We start from the raw sequence: 17,740 nt of genomic DNA, 5'->3' as shown, positions 1-17,740 counted from the left end.
GAGTTTGAGAAATGCGGTTTTCAGACTCCCAGTCCCAGCATTAGAGAAACCTATAAAAAGTTCAATGTGGAACTGAAAACAATAGGTTAATAACCAACACATGTCATCTTGCAAATTTCCTTCACCTCTTTTTATTTATTTTTTTTCTTTCCCAGTAGTGCAGTCCCCCACTGGTTACCAAAACCAAGTGCTCCAGAGGTATGCCCTATGTGGGCTGCCTGTGCCCCTCTGTTATGGCTGCCCCTGGCAGCTGCCACCATGCTGGTGGACGGGGCTGGCCATCAGCTACCCTAAAACCTGGAGTGACTACTGTGGGTGCACTGGTGGGCATAGCTTACCCTGGGGTTGCCAACTGAGAGGCCCACCTGTAGTTGGCAGACCTTTACCTCTTTTTTATGTTGGATTACTGGTTTCTGGAGCAGAGTCTTCTTTTATTCTTGGTTTAATCTTTCCCTTACCACCTTGAAAAAGGTTAATATGGAGTAAAAATTTTGGGTCCTTATAAGTCTAAAAGGTCTTTATTCTACCACTTTTGGATGATAGCCCAAATAGACTTGACATTTTAGATTAGGCATTGTTTGCCCTTAGAATTCTGAGAGAATTATACAAAGCTTATGGTTTTTTATCTTAAAGTGTGATGACAGTTTGTGTTCTGTTTTTCTTTCTCTTTGGAAGCACTTAAGATCTCTATGTACCTAGTTTTCTGAAATTTCACAAAGGTGTCCTTTGGCATGGGTCTTTTTGTCAATTGTACAGGAGCCTCTTTATTTTGAAGAATCATGACCTATATTTCTAGAAAGTTTATATTTATTCTCTGAAAGTTTCCTCCATTCAGTTTGCCCCTCTCTCTCTTTAACTCCTTTTATCTGGATATTGAAATCCCTAATTTTATCTGTTATCTTTTTCATGATTTATTACCTTTTTAAAATTTCTTTTTCCTACAACTGAGTGATTTCCACAACACTATTTCCCATATCTGCTATTAAAATTTTAATAATAGGGGTGCCAGTGGGTTAAAGCCTCAGCTCAGATAATGATCCCAGGGTCCTGGGATCGAGCCCCACTTCGGGCTCTCTGCTCAGCGAGGAGCCTGCTTCCCCGTCTCTCTCTGCCTGTCTCTCTGCCTACTTGTGATCTCTGTCAAATGGATAAATAGAATCTTTAAAAAATTTTTTTAGTAATAGTTATCTTTTTATTTCAAGAGCAGTTTTTAGGGGCACCTTGGTGGCTTATTCAGTTAAGCATCTGCCATTAGCTCATGTCATGCTTCCAGGGTCCTGGAATCAAGCCCTGCATCAGGCTCCTTACTCAGCAGAGAGCCTGCTTCTCCCTCTCCCTCTGCTGCTCCCCCTGCTTGTGCTCTCTCTGTCAAATAAGTAAAAAAAAATTTTTTTAAAGAATAGGGGCGGGGCGCCTGGGTGGCTCAGTGGGTTGGGGCCTCTGCCTTCCGCTCAGGTCATGACCCCGGGGTCCTGAGATCGAGCCTTACATCTGGCTCTCTGCTCAGCGGGGAGCCTGCTTCCCTACCTCTCTCTCTGCCTGCTTCTCTGCCTACTTGTGATCTCTGTCAAATAAATAAATAAAATATTTTTTAAAAATAAAATAAAAATTAAAAAAGAATAAATTTTTTTAAAAAGAGCAGTTTTTATAGTACCCATTTTTTGTTTCCCTAATATAATATCTTATCTCTCTTTGGTATTGGGGGTTTTGATGGGTTGTTTTTGTTTTTATGTCTTCTTTCTCTTCCTTACTATATCCATTTCCTTGGAAATTCTTTTTTCCATTGCTTTCATTTGTCTTTCATATTACTAGACTTACATTAACATATTAGATTTTCCCTTATTTACAGATTAATAGCTGTCCTTTCATCTTCATTATAGAACTATTGGTCAAGAATTCAGATATTTCTTTGTCAGTCTCAAAATGTTACTATTACAGATTTTCTCCTGGGCTATTCCATTTCTCCAAAGAAGAGTCTTCTCATCTCTTGAATACCAGAATTTTAGAAGTCCAACAGTAATGAGGACCCACCATTTATTTAATCCCCCTGATTTGGGGTGCCTGGGTGGCTCAGTCAGTTAAGGGACCAATTCTTGATTTTGGCTCGGGTCATGATCTCAGGGTCATGAGGTAGAGCTCCATAGTTGGCTCAGTGTGGAGCCTGCTTAAGATTCTCTCTCTTCCCAGCACCTGGATGGCTGAGGTCATGATCTCAGGGTTCTGGGATCGAGTTCAGCTTGGGCTTCCTGCTCAGTGGAGAGTCTACATCTCCCTCTCCCTCTATCCTGACCCCCTGCTTGTGTTCTCTCTCTCTACCTCTCTCTCAAATAAATAAAATCTTAAAAAAAAAAAAAAAAGATTCCCTTCCTCTGTCTCTCTTCCTCTGCCTACCCCTCCCACCACTCACATGCATTCTCTCTCAAAAAAAAAAAAAAAAATTTAATCCCCCTGATTTCAGTTTGGTGCCTTTCCCTGCCATCTGCTTTTCTTTCTTTTTTTTCTCTTAAAATTTTTTTATCTATTTATTTTAGAGTTGAAAGCTTAATTTAGACTTAACATATTATAAAGGAATCCATGTAATAAAAAAAGATATGAATATTATAAGTGTATTATAACTCGTGTTATTTTGCAGTAACCCCTACTAATTGAAATCTGTATTAACAGGGATTCACAAATAAAGCTTGAGAATACACTGTGGAGAGAAACCCAATGAACTAACTTTCTCCATGTGAGGGGTTATATTCACACTCATCTTATTAGTCACTAGAGTAATAATGCAGCAAAGGAAACCTGTACATGTAAGGCTACTGGAAAACCTTTAGCCAGTTACTCCAACTGGAGGCGTATGAGAAAATTCAAACAGTGGAGAAACTCAATGACAGTAACAAGTTTGGAGAACTGTTTTGCCAGAAGCACAACTCCATAGAACTTGAGAAAATTTAAACCTTTTTGCATTTTCCATTTAGATGTCAGACCTAAGTCACCAGCAAATTCCTATTGGAAAGAAATTTTATTCATGTAAGAAATGTGGGGAAGCCTTTAGCCACAAACCAAATATCACTGACCATGAGAAAATCCATATGGAAGAGAAACCCTTTGAATATAATGAATGTGAAAAAGACCTCAGTCAGAAGGAATGCCTCACCAAGCATCACACTGCTCACTCTGGAGAGAAATCCTACAAATGTAATGAATGTGGAAAATCCTTCAATCAGAAAGAAAATCTCATTACCCATCAGAAAATTCATACTAGTGAGAAGCCATTTGGATGTAATTACTGTGAGAAAGCTTTTATTCAGAAGTCAAGCCTCATTAAACACCAGAAAACGCATACTGGAGAAAATCCTATACATGTAAAGAATGTGGGAAAACCTACAGTGGCAAATCAAATCTCACAAAGCATGAGAAAATTCATATTGGAGAAAAACCTTTTAAATGTAATGAATGTGGAACAGCCTTTAGCCAGAAGCAATATCTCATTAAACATCACAACATTCATACAGGAGACAAACCCTTTGAGTGTAATAAATGTGGAAAATCCTTCTCTCAAATTACATCACTTTTTATACAAGTGAGAATTCACACAGATGATAAGCCTTATGAATGTGAGGTATGTGGGAAAGCCATCTCACAAATTCCATCTCTTACTGTGCAAACGAGAAGTCATAGAGGTGAGAAACCCTATGGATGTAATCAGTGTTGGAAAGCTTTCTCTCAATTCTCAACTCCTGCTTTACATGTGAGAACACATACAGGTGAGAAGCCTTATCAGCGTAGCAGTTGTGGGAAAGCATTCAGCCAGAAGTCACACCACGTTAGGCATCAGAAAATTCATACTTTTTTTTTTTAAGATTTTATTTATTTATTTGTCAGAGAGAGAGAGAGAGAGAGTGAGCACAGGCAGATAAAGTGGCAGGCAGAGGCAGAGGAAGAAGCAGGCTCCCTGCTGAGCAAGGAGCCCGATGTGGGACTCGATCCCAGGACTCTGGGATCATGACCTGAGCCGAAGGCAGCCGCTTAACCAACTGAGCCACCCAGGCATCCCAGAAAATTCATACTTATTAAAGACAGTACAAATGCCTTGATAACAAAGCCTTTCATAGGAGTTTACACCTTCTACATATCAGAGAATTCATCGTGGGGTAAAACATTATGAACGTAGGAAAGCCTTTAGCAGGAGCTCAAAATATAAGATCAGAACATTCTTTTTTTTTTTAAGATTTTTTATTTATTTGACAGAGAGAGATCACAAGTAGGCAGAGAGGCAGGCAGAGGGGGTGGGGGAGCTGAGTAGAGAACCTGATGCGGGGCTCAATCCCAGGACCCTGAGATCATGACCTGAGCTGAAGGCAGAGGCTTAACCCACTGAGCCACCCAGGTGCCCCAAGATCAGAACATTCTTATGAAGAGAAACAGTAATATGATGAAAAGCCTGAGGCCAACAAAATTTTCAGTAAACATCGTAATTAATGCAGAACTTTTGGAAACATTCCCCTTCAAGTCAGAGACAAGACACAGATGCCTGATATCACCACAAGTCAGTATAATCCTAGAGATCAGAGCCAATGCAATAAAGTGAAGAAGTATAAGGAATGAAAAGGAATACATATTTTCAGATGATATAATTTTTATATAGTTATGATTATTAAAACTTTGTGATATGCATTAACAGATAATAGATTAATAGAATGGAATATGAAGCCTACATAAGTTTAATTCTGTAAAGAAATTATGACCTAATTAAATAAAGTTTTGGGTGATTATTGCCTTTCTCTGTAGAAAAAGAGATTCCTACTTTATATCTTACACTGAAAAAAGAAAAATCCAGGGGCGGCTGGGTGGCTCAGTGGGTTAGGCCTCTACCTTCAGCTCAGGTCATGGTCTCAGGCTTGGGATCAAGCCCCACATCGGGCTATCTGCTCAGCAGGGAGCCTGCTTCCCTTCCTCTTTCTCTCTGCCTGCCTCTCTGCCTACTTGTGATCTCTGTCAAATAAATAAATAAAATATTTAAAAAAAAAAAAAAGAAAAAGAAAAATCCACTGTGAAAAAAAAAATCTGTAACTTTAGGAAAATGACTTAGTAAACCTGAATAGATTTTCCTAAAGTATACCTCAAAACACCCCAAAATTTCTTTTGTAGATATTATCCCTTAGAGAGATGTGTACCATAATGTTCTTTGCAGTGTGATTACTGGGAGCAAAAACTATTAGCTTGATTTCTAGTAGCCAAATATTGGGGTTTGGGAGGAATTGGAAATGCCTGTCATTAGGTAAAAGGTTGAATAAACTGTGTTATATTTATATGATGGAATAATGTACAGCAATTTATTGCAACAAACCATATCTATATAGATTAATAAGGATATTCTAAAAACCATGATATTGAGTGAAAAACAAAGGGTAGATGATGTACATAATATATATCTCTAAATATCTCTATCTATCTAAATATCTCTAACGAATAAAACAACATTGGATTGTATATTGGCTTGGGGTATAGATATGTATGGAAAAGTATAAAAAAGGATAGGATGATTGTATGCTAAATTCATGATGGTGACTGTTTTTGGAGACAATGAAGGAGAAGAATGGGGTAGGGGTGACAGTTTGGGCCTCACATCTGAATATGTGTATGTATATGTTGTTTAAAAACTACAAAGAAACATAAAAATTTTACTTCTATATGGTGGTAATACACATATTTGTCTTACTATTTTTTTGTATTACTATTGTTTGTAAAGTTTTTCATAGTTGAAAAGGTGGATTTATATTACCAATAGAAATAATGTAACAGTGGTCTCCATTTCCAACCAAATACTAAAAGTGTATTTTTTGAGAAGTTTTTGTAAGCTGTTAGATTTATTGAATACCACAAACCATAAACTTTAAAAGAATTTTGGGGGCGCATGGGTGGCTCAGTCAGTTAAGCGTCTGCTTTAGGCTCAGGTCATGATCCCAGGGTCCCGAGATCAGGCCCCACATCAGAGCCTGCTTCTCTCTCCCTCTACCTCTCTCTCAGGCTTGTGGTCTCTCGCTCGCGCGCGCTCTCTCTCTCTCTAACAAATAAAATCTTAAAAAAAAAAAAATAGCATGAGCAGGGGCAGGGCACCTGGGCAGCTCAGTAGGTTAAAAATCTGCCTTCTGGTGCTCAGGATCTCAGAGTCCTGGGATTGAGACCTCCTGCATTGGCTCCGTGCTCAGTGAGGAGTCTGGTTGTCTCCCCTACCCCTCTCCCATTCATGCTCTCTCTCTCTCAAATTTTTTTAAGTAAATTAGTAAATACCAGTCCTTATTTAGTGATCCTGGCTTCCAGCTGTGCATTGGCTTAATACACCTGAAGCTTCCTGCTCTGTGAAGAAGGCAGACCTCTCAGGCCACCTCTTCCACACAGCACTTTCCCAGGAACTTCTTCAGTCAGGCACTTCTTCCCTTCTTTGCTCCTCCCACCTATTTGTGTGGGAAGGAGTTTACCACCATGTACTGCCATGCCTTGGTGTGGCCACAGGAGCTCAGCCAAGCACTGGAGAGTGCAGTAAGAGAGGCAGAGGACTCTCTTCAAGAAATCCAGAGACCCTGCAGCCGCCCCCTCAAAGATCAACCCACATGTTCATTTTCTAACTAGTCTTATGTCAAAGGGGAGCAGAGAGACAGATGGATGGACTACCGTTCACACGAGCTGTGATTGAAAGAATTCTGATTTTCCAAAACTGATCTAACACTGTGGGGGATGTGGTGCTGTTAGTTGGGGTGGAAGAAGATTCATACCATGTATTTGTTTAGTGACCCAAAGGTTTTATATTAGATTATCATTTGTATTTGATGACCATTAAATGCTCAGAAGCTGATTAAGGTATCATGTTTTGATTCACAATTTTTACACCAAACCATTTCTTTGTTGTGCTTTGTTCTCTAAAAAATTCTAAGACTTACCCACCTCTGATTGTGTTTGCATTTCTCATGATTGTGTTTTAAATTTTGTATCCATGGGTTTTCTTTTGTCCCTTTCTTCTGAGTCCTAGAAGAACTTTGTCTTTGACATCAGTGATATGATTTTTGAAGTATCAATTTTTTAAAAGTTGAGTTATATCTCTTAGCTTAGCAGCTAATACCAATGCTTCTTAGAGTGGTGAAGTTTTGGTAATTACTCAAAACTGTTAGATTCAGTTATATGCAGTTTTGTTTTTTAGTAGGGGACAAAACATTTTTTTTCTAATAGAAGGCATTTCTGAAAACTTCTAACTGCTTACTATATAAAATGACTTAACTAATTTATTAAAAATGAAATCAGAGGGGGGCCTGGGTGACTCAGTTCGTTAAGTGTCTGACTCTTAATTTTGGCTTAGATCATGATTTCAGGGGCACTGAGATCAAGCCCTATGTCGGGCTCTGCACTCAGCATGGAGACTGCTCTCTCCCCTATCTTTCTGACCCTCTCTTCACTCAGTGCTCATTCTTTCTAAATAAATAAATGAAATACAAATTAAAAATTTTAACAATACTCTCTATATATTAATTCATTGGATCCTTATGATGCAAATATTATCATAAATCACAGTTTCCAGATAAGGAAACTGAATCAAGTTGTCCAAGATAAGCTAGCAAATGACAGAGCTAGAAATCAAACCCCAGCAGTCTGGTTCTTATTCAGTATGTTTTACTTCTTCTCACAAAAGGCCCCAAAAGAGATTTTCATGAATTAGAAAAATCAACAATATTCACTCACTTTTAAAAAATGAGTGAATAAATGAATACATGGATTGCTGAATCAAAATTGGGGTGCCTTGGTGGCTCAGTGGGTTAAAGCCTCTGCCTTCGGCTCAGGTCATGATCCCAGGGTCCTGGGATCGAGCCCCGAATCGGGCTTTCTGCTCAGCAGGGATCCTGCTTCCTCCTCTCTCTCTGCCTGCCTCTCTGCCTACCTGTGATCTGTCAAATAAATAAACAAAATCTTTAAAAAAATTAATTCATCAAAAAAAAGAATAAGCCATTGGACAGTAAGAAAAATGATCAGAAAAAAAAAAAGAAAAATGATCAGAAGTATTTTTAAAAAGTAGGTACTTGAGAGGGATAAAAACAAGTATAGATAAATGCAAAGAGCAAATTAAAAAGAACAAGAACTTAAGGACTGGGAAAAGGTATCCACTGAGGAAGAACAAGGGCACCTCCCTTTTTGAAATGACTGAGAAACAGGTAAGGGTAGTACAGAGAATAGTCATCGGGGACACAGAGGGGACATGCTGAAAAGATCTTATCTCTTCCCAATGTCCCAGGCCCTTCTCCATAGGCCATGGCCTTTGAGGAGAGCTTCCCACCAAAGATCTCAGGGTTCCTTCTAGAGCTTTCCCCCGACCTGATCAACACTTGCTTGGGCACAGTCCTTTTGTCGCATCCAATCACCCAGGGCTCTTTCCCTTTTTGGATAAGGAGATCGAAACTGGCTTAGAAATGAACATTCTCTTCACACACTAGAAAATAAAGAAGGGCGCCTGGGTGGCTCAGTGGGTTAAAGCCTCTGCCTTCGGCTCAGGTCATGATCCCAGACTCCTGGGATCGAGCCCCACATCGGGCTCTCTGCTCAGTGGGGAGCCTGCTTCCTCCTCTCTCTCTGCCTGCCTCTCTGCCTACTTGTGATCTCTGTCTGTCAAATAAATAAATAAACAAAATCTTAAAAAAAAAAAAAGAAAAGAAAGAAAGGGAAGGGGAAAGAGAAGGGAAGGGAGGAAGGAAAGAAATGAAAAGGAAGGAAGGAAGGGGAGAAGAGAGGGAAGGGAAAGGAAGAGTAGGAAAGGGAACGGAGGGAAGAAAAGAAAGGGAGAAAAGGGAAGAAAGGAAAGAGAAAAGAAATGGGACTTGACCAAGCTGTAGTGATTCCAGAATTCAAATCCAGTTGCTTAGAAATGAAGGAAGAGAGGCAATCCCAGATAGGATTTTAAAAGCAGGGGAGGGGGGGAGGGATGGGGAGGAAAGTTTTTCTGGAGATAAGGTGAAATTGCCCAAAGGAGCCACTCATTCCCAAACCTACAAAGCACAAACTACTCCTTTAAGAAAAAAGAAGGAAAAGGGGGGGGGGGGGAGGGGGAGAGAAATTCTGCTATGCACATGAGACACAATCCATAAATGCACAAAGAAGAAGAAATTCCAGAAATATGTGGAAATGGATAAGCTTATCCACTGAAATCGGACTGCTATAGTTCTGTAACATCATATCTCTGTACAAATCCTTCTGAGCAGGGTCTAGGCTGAGAAAAGCCTACAGTCATACCCCGGAACATCACCAATCTCTGGAAAAACAAGTCCATGTAGTACTAGTGAAATTAAAGGAAATATTTTAAGATGGAAGAATCAGAACTGTAAAAGGACACTGAGGGGAAGAGGGAAAGGCTGGAGCTAGAAGTTTGTGTTATAATACAGCACAGTAAGATAATCAGAGTATATTCATGTTGCTTAAGCATGGTAGGACTTTTCCATTATCTTTATATACCTGGAAGTGAATAAAATCTATGGAGAGATTAAAAAAGCAGTGGCACCTGGGTGGCTCAGTCCATTAAGTGTCCAGCTCTTGATTTTGGTTCCAGTCATGATCTCAGGGTTGTGAGATTGGGTCCTGCATCAGGCTCCATGTGGAATCAGCTTAAGCTTCTCTCTCTCCCTCTCCCTCTGCCCCTCTCTCCCCATTCAACCCCACTCCCACTTATGCATGTGCTCTCTCTCCAAAAAAAAACAAAAAACAATATTTATAAAATACAAATCAAACTATAGGCTTGGTAATAAATTATAAAAGAACACAAATTCCTCATCTCTCATGAAGGACTAAGGTAGTAAAGGGATTCTTCCATAACATCTTGTAATAATAAATATTTCCTTCTTGGAAAACAGAATTATAACTAGGAACTAAAACATGGCTGGATCTGGGAACAAGAGAACTTCAGAACTGGAAAGACTGGGCCTTCATTTTACTGTAATTTTTGAAAAACAAACTCAGGGTTTGTTTTTTTTAAGGATTTTATTTATTTATTTTACAGAGAGAGAGATCACAAGGAGGCAGGGAGGCAGGCAGAGAGAGGGGGGAAGCAGGCTCCCCGCTGGGCAGAGAGCCCGACAACGGGGCTCGATCCCGCATGGGGCTCGATCCCACATGGGGCTCGATCCGGGGACCCTGAGACCACGACCTGAGCTGAAGGCAGAGGCCCAACCCACTGAGCCACGCAGGCGCCCCACAACAAATTCAGGTTTACAGAGCAGTCACAAGTACAGTGGAAAGACATGCCCCATACCTGAATACTTTACAGTGTGTTTCTCATAAACAAGGACATTTTCATATATGACACAATACAACCATCACCATCAAAACCTAGAAATTAATATTGATACACATATATTGCCTATCCTCAAACAAACCATGTGAGTATTGCCAATTGTCCCAATAATGTCCTTCAGGGCAAAATGAGTTCAATATCATGTCATGTACCCTTAGTTCATTCTGTCTAAATCACTTCTTCAGTATTCTCTGACATCCATGAATTTGACAATTTTGAAGATTATGGGCCAGTTATTTTGTGGAATAACCTTAAATTTGGTATTGCCTGATACTTCCTCATGATTTGATTCAGATTATATATCTTTGGTGGGAAGGTGACAGAAGTGATACTATGTTCTCAGTCTACTGTATCATGTGATGACAACTTGTCCCATTACTGATGATACTCACTTAGATCATTAAATTAAGGTGGTGTCTGTCAGACTTAGTTAAGGAAGAAAGCTTAAGAGTATGTAAGTAAATACTTTATTCATCAAATTTTCAAAATATTTATTTATTTATTTTAAAGATTTTGACAGAGAGAGACACAGGGAGAGAGGGAGTGGGAGAGGGAGAAGCAGGCTTCCTGCTGAGTAGGGAGAGCACAATGCAGGGCTTGATCCCAGGACCTTGAGCCGAGGGCAGACACTTAACCAACTGAGTCACCCAGGCATCCCCAAAGTATACAACTCTTGATCTCCGAGTATCTCTCAAGGCCCATGCTAGTCCATCATATGAATACAGAATGATTTACTCAATTTATCTGTTATTATATGTGAACTCTGAACCAGGTCTTTATACTATATAATTCTCCATATCTCTAAGTATATCCATGAAATAAATACCCAGAAATAAAATCACTGAAAGTTAAAGGTCATTCCCAGGTATTCCACAGTTTTTGATTCTAACAAATCATTCTAAATCTTTTGAGGTTAGACTCCCTTTGGTAGATATTATGAAAATACAGATTCTTCCCTCATAAGATGAAACTGGACTTTTGGGGTCCACCTAATCACCTCAAACATGGTGTAAAGCATGCCATAAAAACATAATATAAGCTATACATGTTAAATTTTCTTACAGACATATTTTTTAAGGTAACAAAAGATAAAATGAATTTTAATAATATACTATATTTAGGACGCCTGGGTGGCTCAGTGGGTTAAGCGTCTGCCTTCAGCTCAGGTTATGAGGTTATGAGCTCTCTCAGGTTATGAGCTCTCTGCTCAGCAGGGAGCCTGCTTCCCCCTGTCTCTCTGCCTGCCTCTCTGCCTACTTGTGATCTCTCTCTCTGTCAAATAAATAAATAAAATCTTTTTTAAAAAAAATTCTCAGGAGGGGGCACCCAGGTGGCTCAGTCAATTAAGCAACTACTTTCACCTCAGGTCATGATCTCCAGGTCCTGGGATCAAGCCCTATGTCAGGTTCCCCACTCAGCAGGGAGTCTTCTTCCTTCTCTCTCTCCCTCTGCCCCTCCTCCCTGCTCATTCTCTCTCTTTCCCTCTCTCTCTCTAATAAATTAAATCTTTAAAAAAAAAAAAAAAGAACTCTCAGGAAAAGGAAAACAAACACTCTCGTGCTCTGAAAAATAAGACGGCACTTTCAGGAAAGAAAACAGCCACTAACCTCATAGTTTATAGATCACCATTTCTTTCCTTGTCCTCTGGGGACTTTTCCTGGAAATGGGCAGAAATAGGTGAAAGAATCATGAAATATGGGTCCCTGCTTATAACCCAGACTGACCCAGGAAAATCACAGCCTCAATCCTTCCCCACTTGTCACAGACCCACAGAGGCAGTCTGGGCAAGCAGGCCCTCCCAGGATTAGAGAAGAGCCAAATTCCACTACAAGGTGGTCCAAGGTAGGACAATTCAGAGGATGTACGGGATCTCCTCCTCCTATTCCAGAGTTAAACTAGTGGAAACCTCCAACTCTAAGTTTCATTCCATGACCTGGTATAGAACTTAGAGACTCTTCACCTGAAAACTACTCTGGGCTCATGTTCTTCCTTGGGGGTGATTTCTATGAAGCTCTCCTGTCACAATAAGGTGGGAGGGCGGAGGGGCAGCACAGACCCCACAGAAGCTTCTAGAAACTCTAATATTCACAGTTAGCCTCAGGGTGCACATCACTCCCATAATGCCCAATCTGTGTCAGCTCCTGATATGATAGAGACTGGAGATGCCAAGAGAATATTGTATGGGTCCTGCTCACAGGAGGGTATAGAGGCAGTGTTGAGAAGCAAGGGGACAAGCCTGGTAGAAAAACAGGAGATTGGCACTAATACCGTTAGGGTCCGTGATCAAAGGAACGAGACTGACACAAAGCGAAAATCAAACAAAGCTTTATTTCGCGCCAAGCATCAAAAATCAAACTGACTGGTAGGAGCCATCTCTTACAAAGAGACGTTGACGATGACTCCGACAAGGTCACTCCCAAGAAGGCCGCTCTGGACGAGGCTACTCCACAGACGAGGCCACTCCCCGGTTGGAGCCACTCCCAAGAAGAGGCCACTCTGGACGAGGCCGCTCCCAGGACGAGGCCACTCCCGACGACGAAGAGGCGACGACGACAGCGACGATGACAAGGAGGACAACAACCCCGATGACACAGACTCTGCTCCCCATGACGCCACTCTGACAAGGCTGCTCCCCAGAGGAGGCCGCCGCTCTGGATGAGGCCATACGCCAGCAAGGCCGCTCCCCGGAATGACGCCGCTCCGGCGAGGCCCCTTGCGGCAGGGCCACGGTTCTGGGCGACAAGGCCACTCGCAGCTCGGGGTGGCAAGGCTGCTCGGGGCGGCGAGGCCGTTCACGGCGAGGCTGCGGCTCGGTGGTGGCGAGGCTGCTGGAGGCTAGGCCATTCCCCACGCACCGCTGCCAAGGGCCGCGGCTCTGGGACTCTCCTAGTCCTCCTACTCCTCAGCCTCGAAAACTAACCTTTATAGGGGTGATTGAGCCCGGCCCACACACAGGTGGTCAATGAGATTGCAATACACAGAGAAAACTGCACAGTCATGCTAGGTCTGCCACACACAGAAAAAAAAAAACAAAACTGCTAGGTAACACACGGGTGGCCAATTGAATTTCAATTTACCCTAGTAGATATATGTGCACCCCACTGATTGGATGTCTTCACCTGGCCTGACCCGCCCTTGTATCTAGGCTTTGCAAGTAAGTTCCTCTGGGAGGGGCAGGGTCAATCTAAGTTTACTGCATAGGGTCAATCTAAGTTCACTACATAAACACAAAATGACTCCCTCTGGCCAACCAGGCCCTTACAATACCAATCCCAGAAACAAAGAAATAAATTGCACCCATCCCCTGCCAGTTACACTCCCATGGTCAAATGCTGAAAACTTCCTTCATGGTCTTCAAAATCCCCAAAAACACCATTGCACAGCCAATAGAGATCCCAGAAACACTGAAACAAAGACAGAAACTTCCCACACCCACTCACCTCCCAGCCAAACTCTTATATTGTGACACAGGGTAACCATACTCAGTCACCCTCACAGAAACCCAAAAGCACCACCACACAGCCACAAACCCATCATTAGAAACAGTCCATTCCCAGCCAAATTTCTACCCATTCAGTAACACAAATGGTGACATACAGCCACATAAACAGTGCACACATTGTCAAAGATCCACAGAAGCACTATGCGCTGTCATAATCCAACCAATACATATCTCAGAGACACAATTATGGAGATTTATAAAAATGAAATATTTTTTTTAAAGACTTTGTTTATCTATTTGACAGAGAGAGAGTAAGTGAGTGAGGGAATACAAGCAGGGGAGTGGGAGAGGAAGAAGCAGGCTTCCCGCAGAGCAGAGAGCCCTTTGCCAGGCTGGTTCCCAGGACTCTGGGATCACGACCTGAGCATAAGGCAGAGGCTTAAGGCAGACACTCACCCAGGCGCCCCTATAAAAATAAAATCTTTTTTTTTTTTTAAATGGGGCACCTGGCTGGCTCAGTCAGTGCAGCATGCCACTCTTGGACTTGGGGTTGTAAGTTCAAATCCCACATTCGTGGGGTATGTGTAGAGAGATTACTTCAAAATGTGGAGGCCAAGAAAAACAAGGCTGTACCCACCTCAGTTCTAGCCCAATTTCCAGAGACAAGTAACTCAGCTCCTTAAGCCCTAATGTCACCCTCCCCTCCATAAACAAAACTGAAGGAAGCTGAGGTAGAAGGAAAAGTAAATAAAGTTAAATTTCTTCTAAACCCAAATCTCACTAACAAGGACGCTTGGTAGCAAGAATGTGACATTCCACCAGGAAACTCCCAATTGTCTTCATGCTAGTGCCTCATTAAAGGGAAAAACGGCCTTGGCTTGATAGTAGCCAGGCCTTCAATATCCTGACAGTCTTCTTTACCCTGATAGCCCTTCTGAACACCCCCTTTGTCCTCACCCACCGCCGAGTCCACCCCTACTCTGCTTTTAAAAACTCTGACTGTAATCTGGCTCGGGGTCCAAGTCCCTACTCCGCTGTGTGGGGTATACTTGGGCCCAAGCTTAAGCTTGTCAAATAAACCCTCATGCGATTGCATCAGTGCTTGGCTCCTTGGTGGTCTCTCAGATGCAAAAACTTGGTCACAACAAAAATCTTAAAAAAACAAAAATAAACCCCAAGTATGGAAGTATGTTCACACCATCTCCACCGCCCTTCACCTCCAAATCCTTACCAGAATAAATGACACAAATGGTCACATGCAGTCACATTCGATCACAATCACATACCACTACACTCTCACTAGCTGGACAATACAAATATAAAGACAACCCCTCCAATACACAGTCAATAATATAGACAAGAGACTCACAGTCCGTGTTGTTACAAACGGTTACAGGCATAATCCCGCAGTCACAATCATGCAGGAGTCACACAGCCCGCCAGTGCCCCACCCCCCACTGCGTGAGCGCGCGCACGTCTCCCCCGGGCCTCCCGCTCCCTCACCAACCCACCCTTTCGTGCCTGCGTTCATTTCACCCACTTCAAAGGGCAGGAACGAAGCTACTGGCTGACATGCGACCACCGCAGCCTGGCTCCTAGGCGAGGGAACTGGGAGAGTAGCCTGGGGCACAGCAGTAGTGCTGCTCAGACCCCGGAAAGCCGCAGACCGCGCCAAGCTGGGCGGTAGATTCTGGCCCGGTGACTGGAGTTGCCCTAAACTGCGGGCCTCGGGACATTCTGAGTTCACTCACTCTGGTCACCAGAGAGGTAGTCAAAGCACGAACTAGGGCAAGTGGTAACCTCCAGGAGGAGAAAGTTCCAGGAAATGTAGGCCAGGGCTAGATGTCACCTAGAAGTGCGGTGGACCCTATGAAATGTAATCGTGAGTGGAGCCATCCTCGCCCGCCTGGCCAGAGCGCCTCTCCGTGGCACCTGCCAGGTCGCAGTGGTTTTCCCTGCGCAGAACCGGCCCCTCCACCCCAGAACCGAGCCTCTTCCCTTGGCTGGGATCAATTAACGCCCCCACTAGAAGCGAATCAGTGCGCTGGGAAGGCGTGTGGTAGTCCCAGGGAGAGGAAAAACCCTGCAGCTCTAAACTGAGGCTATGATCCTGGGAAGTGGAGGGAGGCAGCTGCCAAAGGGATTCAGAGTGTGGGACCCTTAGCAACAGACCCTATGACTCTTCATAAATATTGATATTGTAAGGGCCTGGTTGGCCAGAGGGAGTCATTTTGTGTTTATGTAGTGAACTTAGATTGACCCCACCCCTCCCAGAGGAACTTACTTGTAAAGCCTAGATACAAGGGCGGGTCAGGCCAGGTGAAGACATCCAACCAGTGGGGCATGCATATATCTACTAGGGTAAATTGAAATTCAATTGGCCATCTGTGTGTTACCTCGCAGTTTTTCGTGTGTGTGTGTGTGTGTGTGTGTGTGTGGCAGACCTAGCACGACTGTGCAGTTTTCTCTGTGTATTGCAATCTCATTGGCCACCTGTGTATAGCCCGGCTAAACTACCTCTATAAAAGTACATCTGTGAGGCTGGGAGGGGTCGCCTCTTTGCAAGAGACGGCCCTGACCGGTCAGTTTGATTCTCCATGCTTGGCGTGAAATAAAGCTTTGCTTGACCTTCGCTTTGTATCAGTCTCGCTCCTTTGATTACGGACCCTAACAGATACATTACACCTGTAGGGGGCAATGAAGGAGGCTCCTTTTCAAACTGTGGGTCAGAAAATCAGAAGAAATAAAACAGGCGCCCGGCTGACTCAGCAGGTGGAGCATGGGACTGGATCTCAGGATTGAGTTTGAGCCCCAAGCTGGGTGTAGAGATAACTTAAAAATAAAATCTTAAAAAAAAAAAAAAAAAGGAAGGAAGGAAAAAGGAAGGAAGAAAAGAAAAGGAAGAAAACAAAAGTCAAATAAGAGAATTAGAATTTCACAAGTTTTCTAGCCACTGAACAGGATAACAGGAATTTGAGAAGAGGAAATGGGAAATAAAATAGTGAAAATGATCAATACAAGAAAATATCCTAAAATTGACAGACATGATGAGTCAATAAGAGGAAAGTCCATGGAGTACCAAGCACCAGTGAATGAAAAAGATCCATTCTAAGACATGTAATTTAGACAATATCAAAGCATCAGTGATGGCTGACTTCCACTACTAACCAACATGAAATAAAACCGTTACAGAGTAACTAATAACTACATTTTTAAAAAAAGATTTTTATTTGTTTATTTGACAGATCACAAGTAGGCAGAGAGACAGGCAGAGAGAGAGAGAGAAAGAGGAGGAGGCAGGCTCCCTGCTGAGCAGACAGCCCGATGCGGGGCTTGATTCCAGGTCCCTGGGATCATGACCTGAGCCAAAGGCAGAGGCTTTAACCACTGAGCCACCCAGGCGCCCCTCTAATAACTACATTAATAACTATTTAACACTGGACCAGATACAAAAGGCAACCATCCAAGGACTCAGAAATATAAACAATCTCAGGTGGGGGGCAGGGATAAAAACTTGAAGAATGAACAGTACTGAGGAACTTCCATGCCTGGAAGGAGGGCATGTCCCAGAACAGCAAAAGCTACAAATGAAATCCTTTCTTGGCAGAAGACTAGAAAAAGAGGCTTCTGAATGGGAGTGGGATAAAATTTCCCCTTTTCTCTCTTTTCTTCTTATTTTCCTACTGACTTTGCACCGAGACCAGCACCACCGGTCCTGAGGCTAGAGGGCCACTACAGTAGCCATCAGCAGAACCAAGAAAAGAGGCTCACAGGGTCCAAATGGGGTATGTTATTTATTTTTTTTTTCCTTCTCTACTTGTGACATCTCAGGGTGAGTTGTGTGACAGCTTGGGGGAGGGGGGACAACCACAGAAACCCACTCTTTCTAACCTGAGGACTGGCAAAAATTGGCCCCTGGCACTCATAGGTTGGGGGAAAATCCTGGATGAGAGACCTAGAGAAGGGGATCCCCTGACTCTGTG

General features: G+C 42.7%; 1 protein-coding gene across 1 annotated transcript; it reads left to right on the top strand.

Moving 5' to 3' along the window:
- The first annotated feature begins 2,966 nt into the window (after window positions 1-2,966).
- LOC116857592 (zinc finger protein OZF-like) lies at window positions 2,967-3,850 on the top strand. The gene is given in 2 exon segments (XM_032841836.1): window positions 2,967-3,345; window positions 3,348-3,850. Coding segments are annotated over 2 exon segments (882 nt in total).
- The last annotated feature ends 13,890 nt before the right edge of the window (window positions 3,851-17,740 follow it).

This window comes from Lontra canadensis, unplaced genomic scaffold (genome assembly GCF_010015895.1).
Source record: "Lontra canadensis isolate GAN:19392208 unplaced genomic scaffold, GSC_riverotter_1.0 scaffold125, whole genome shotgun sequence".
NCBI lineage: Eukaryota > Metazoa > Chordata > Mammalia > Carnivora > Mustelidae > Lontra > Lontra canadensis.
The sequence above is the reverse complement of the archived record's forward strand: the minus strand, read 5'-3'. Positions and strand labels throughout refer to the sequence as shown.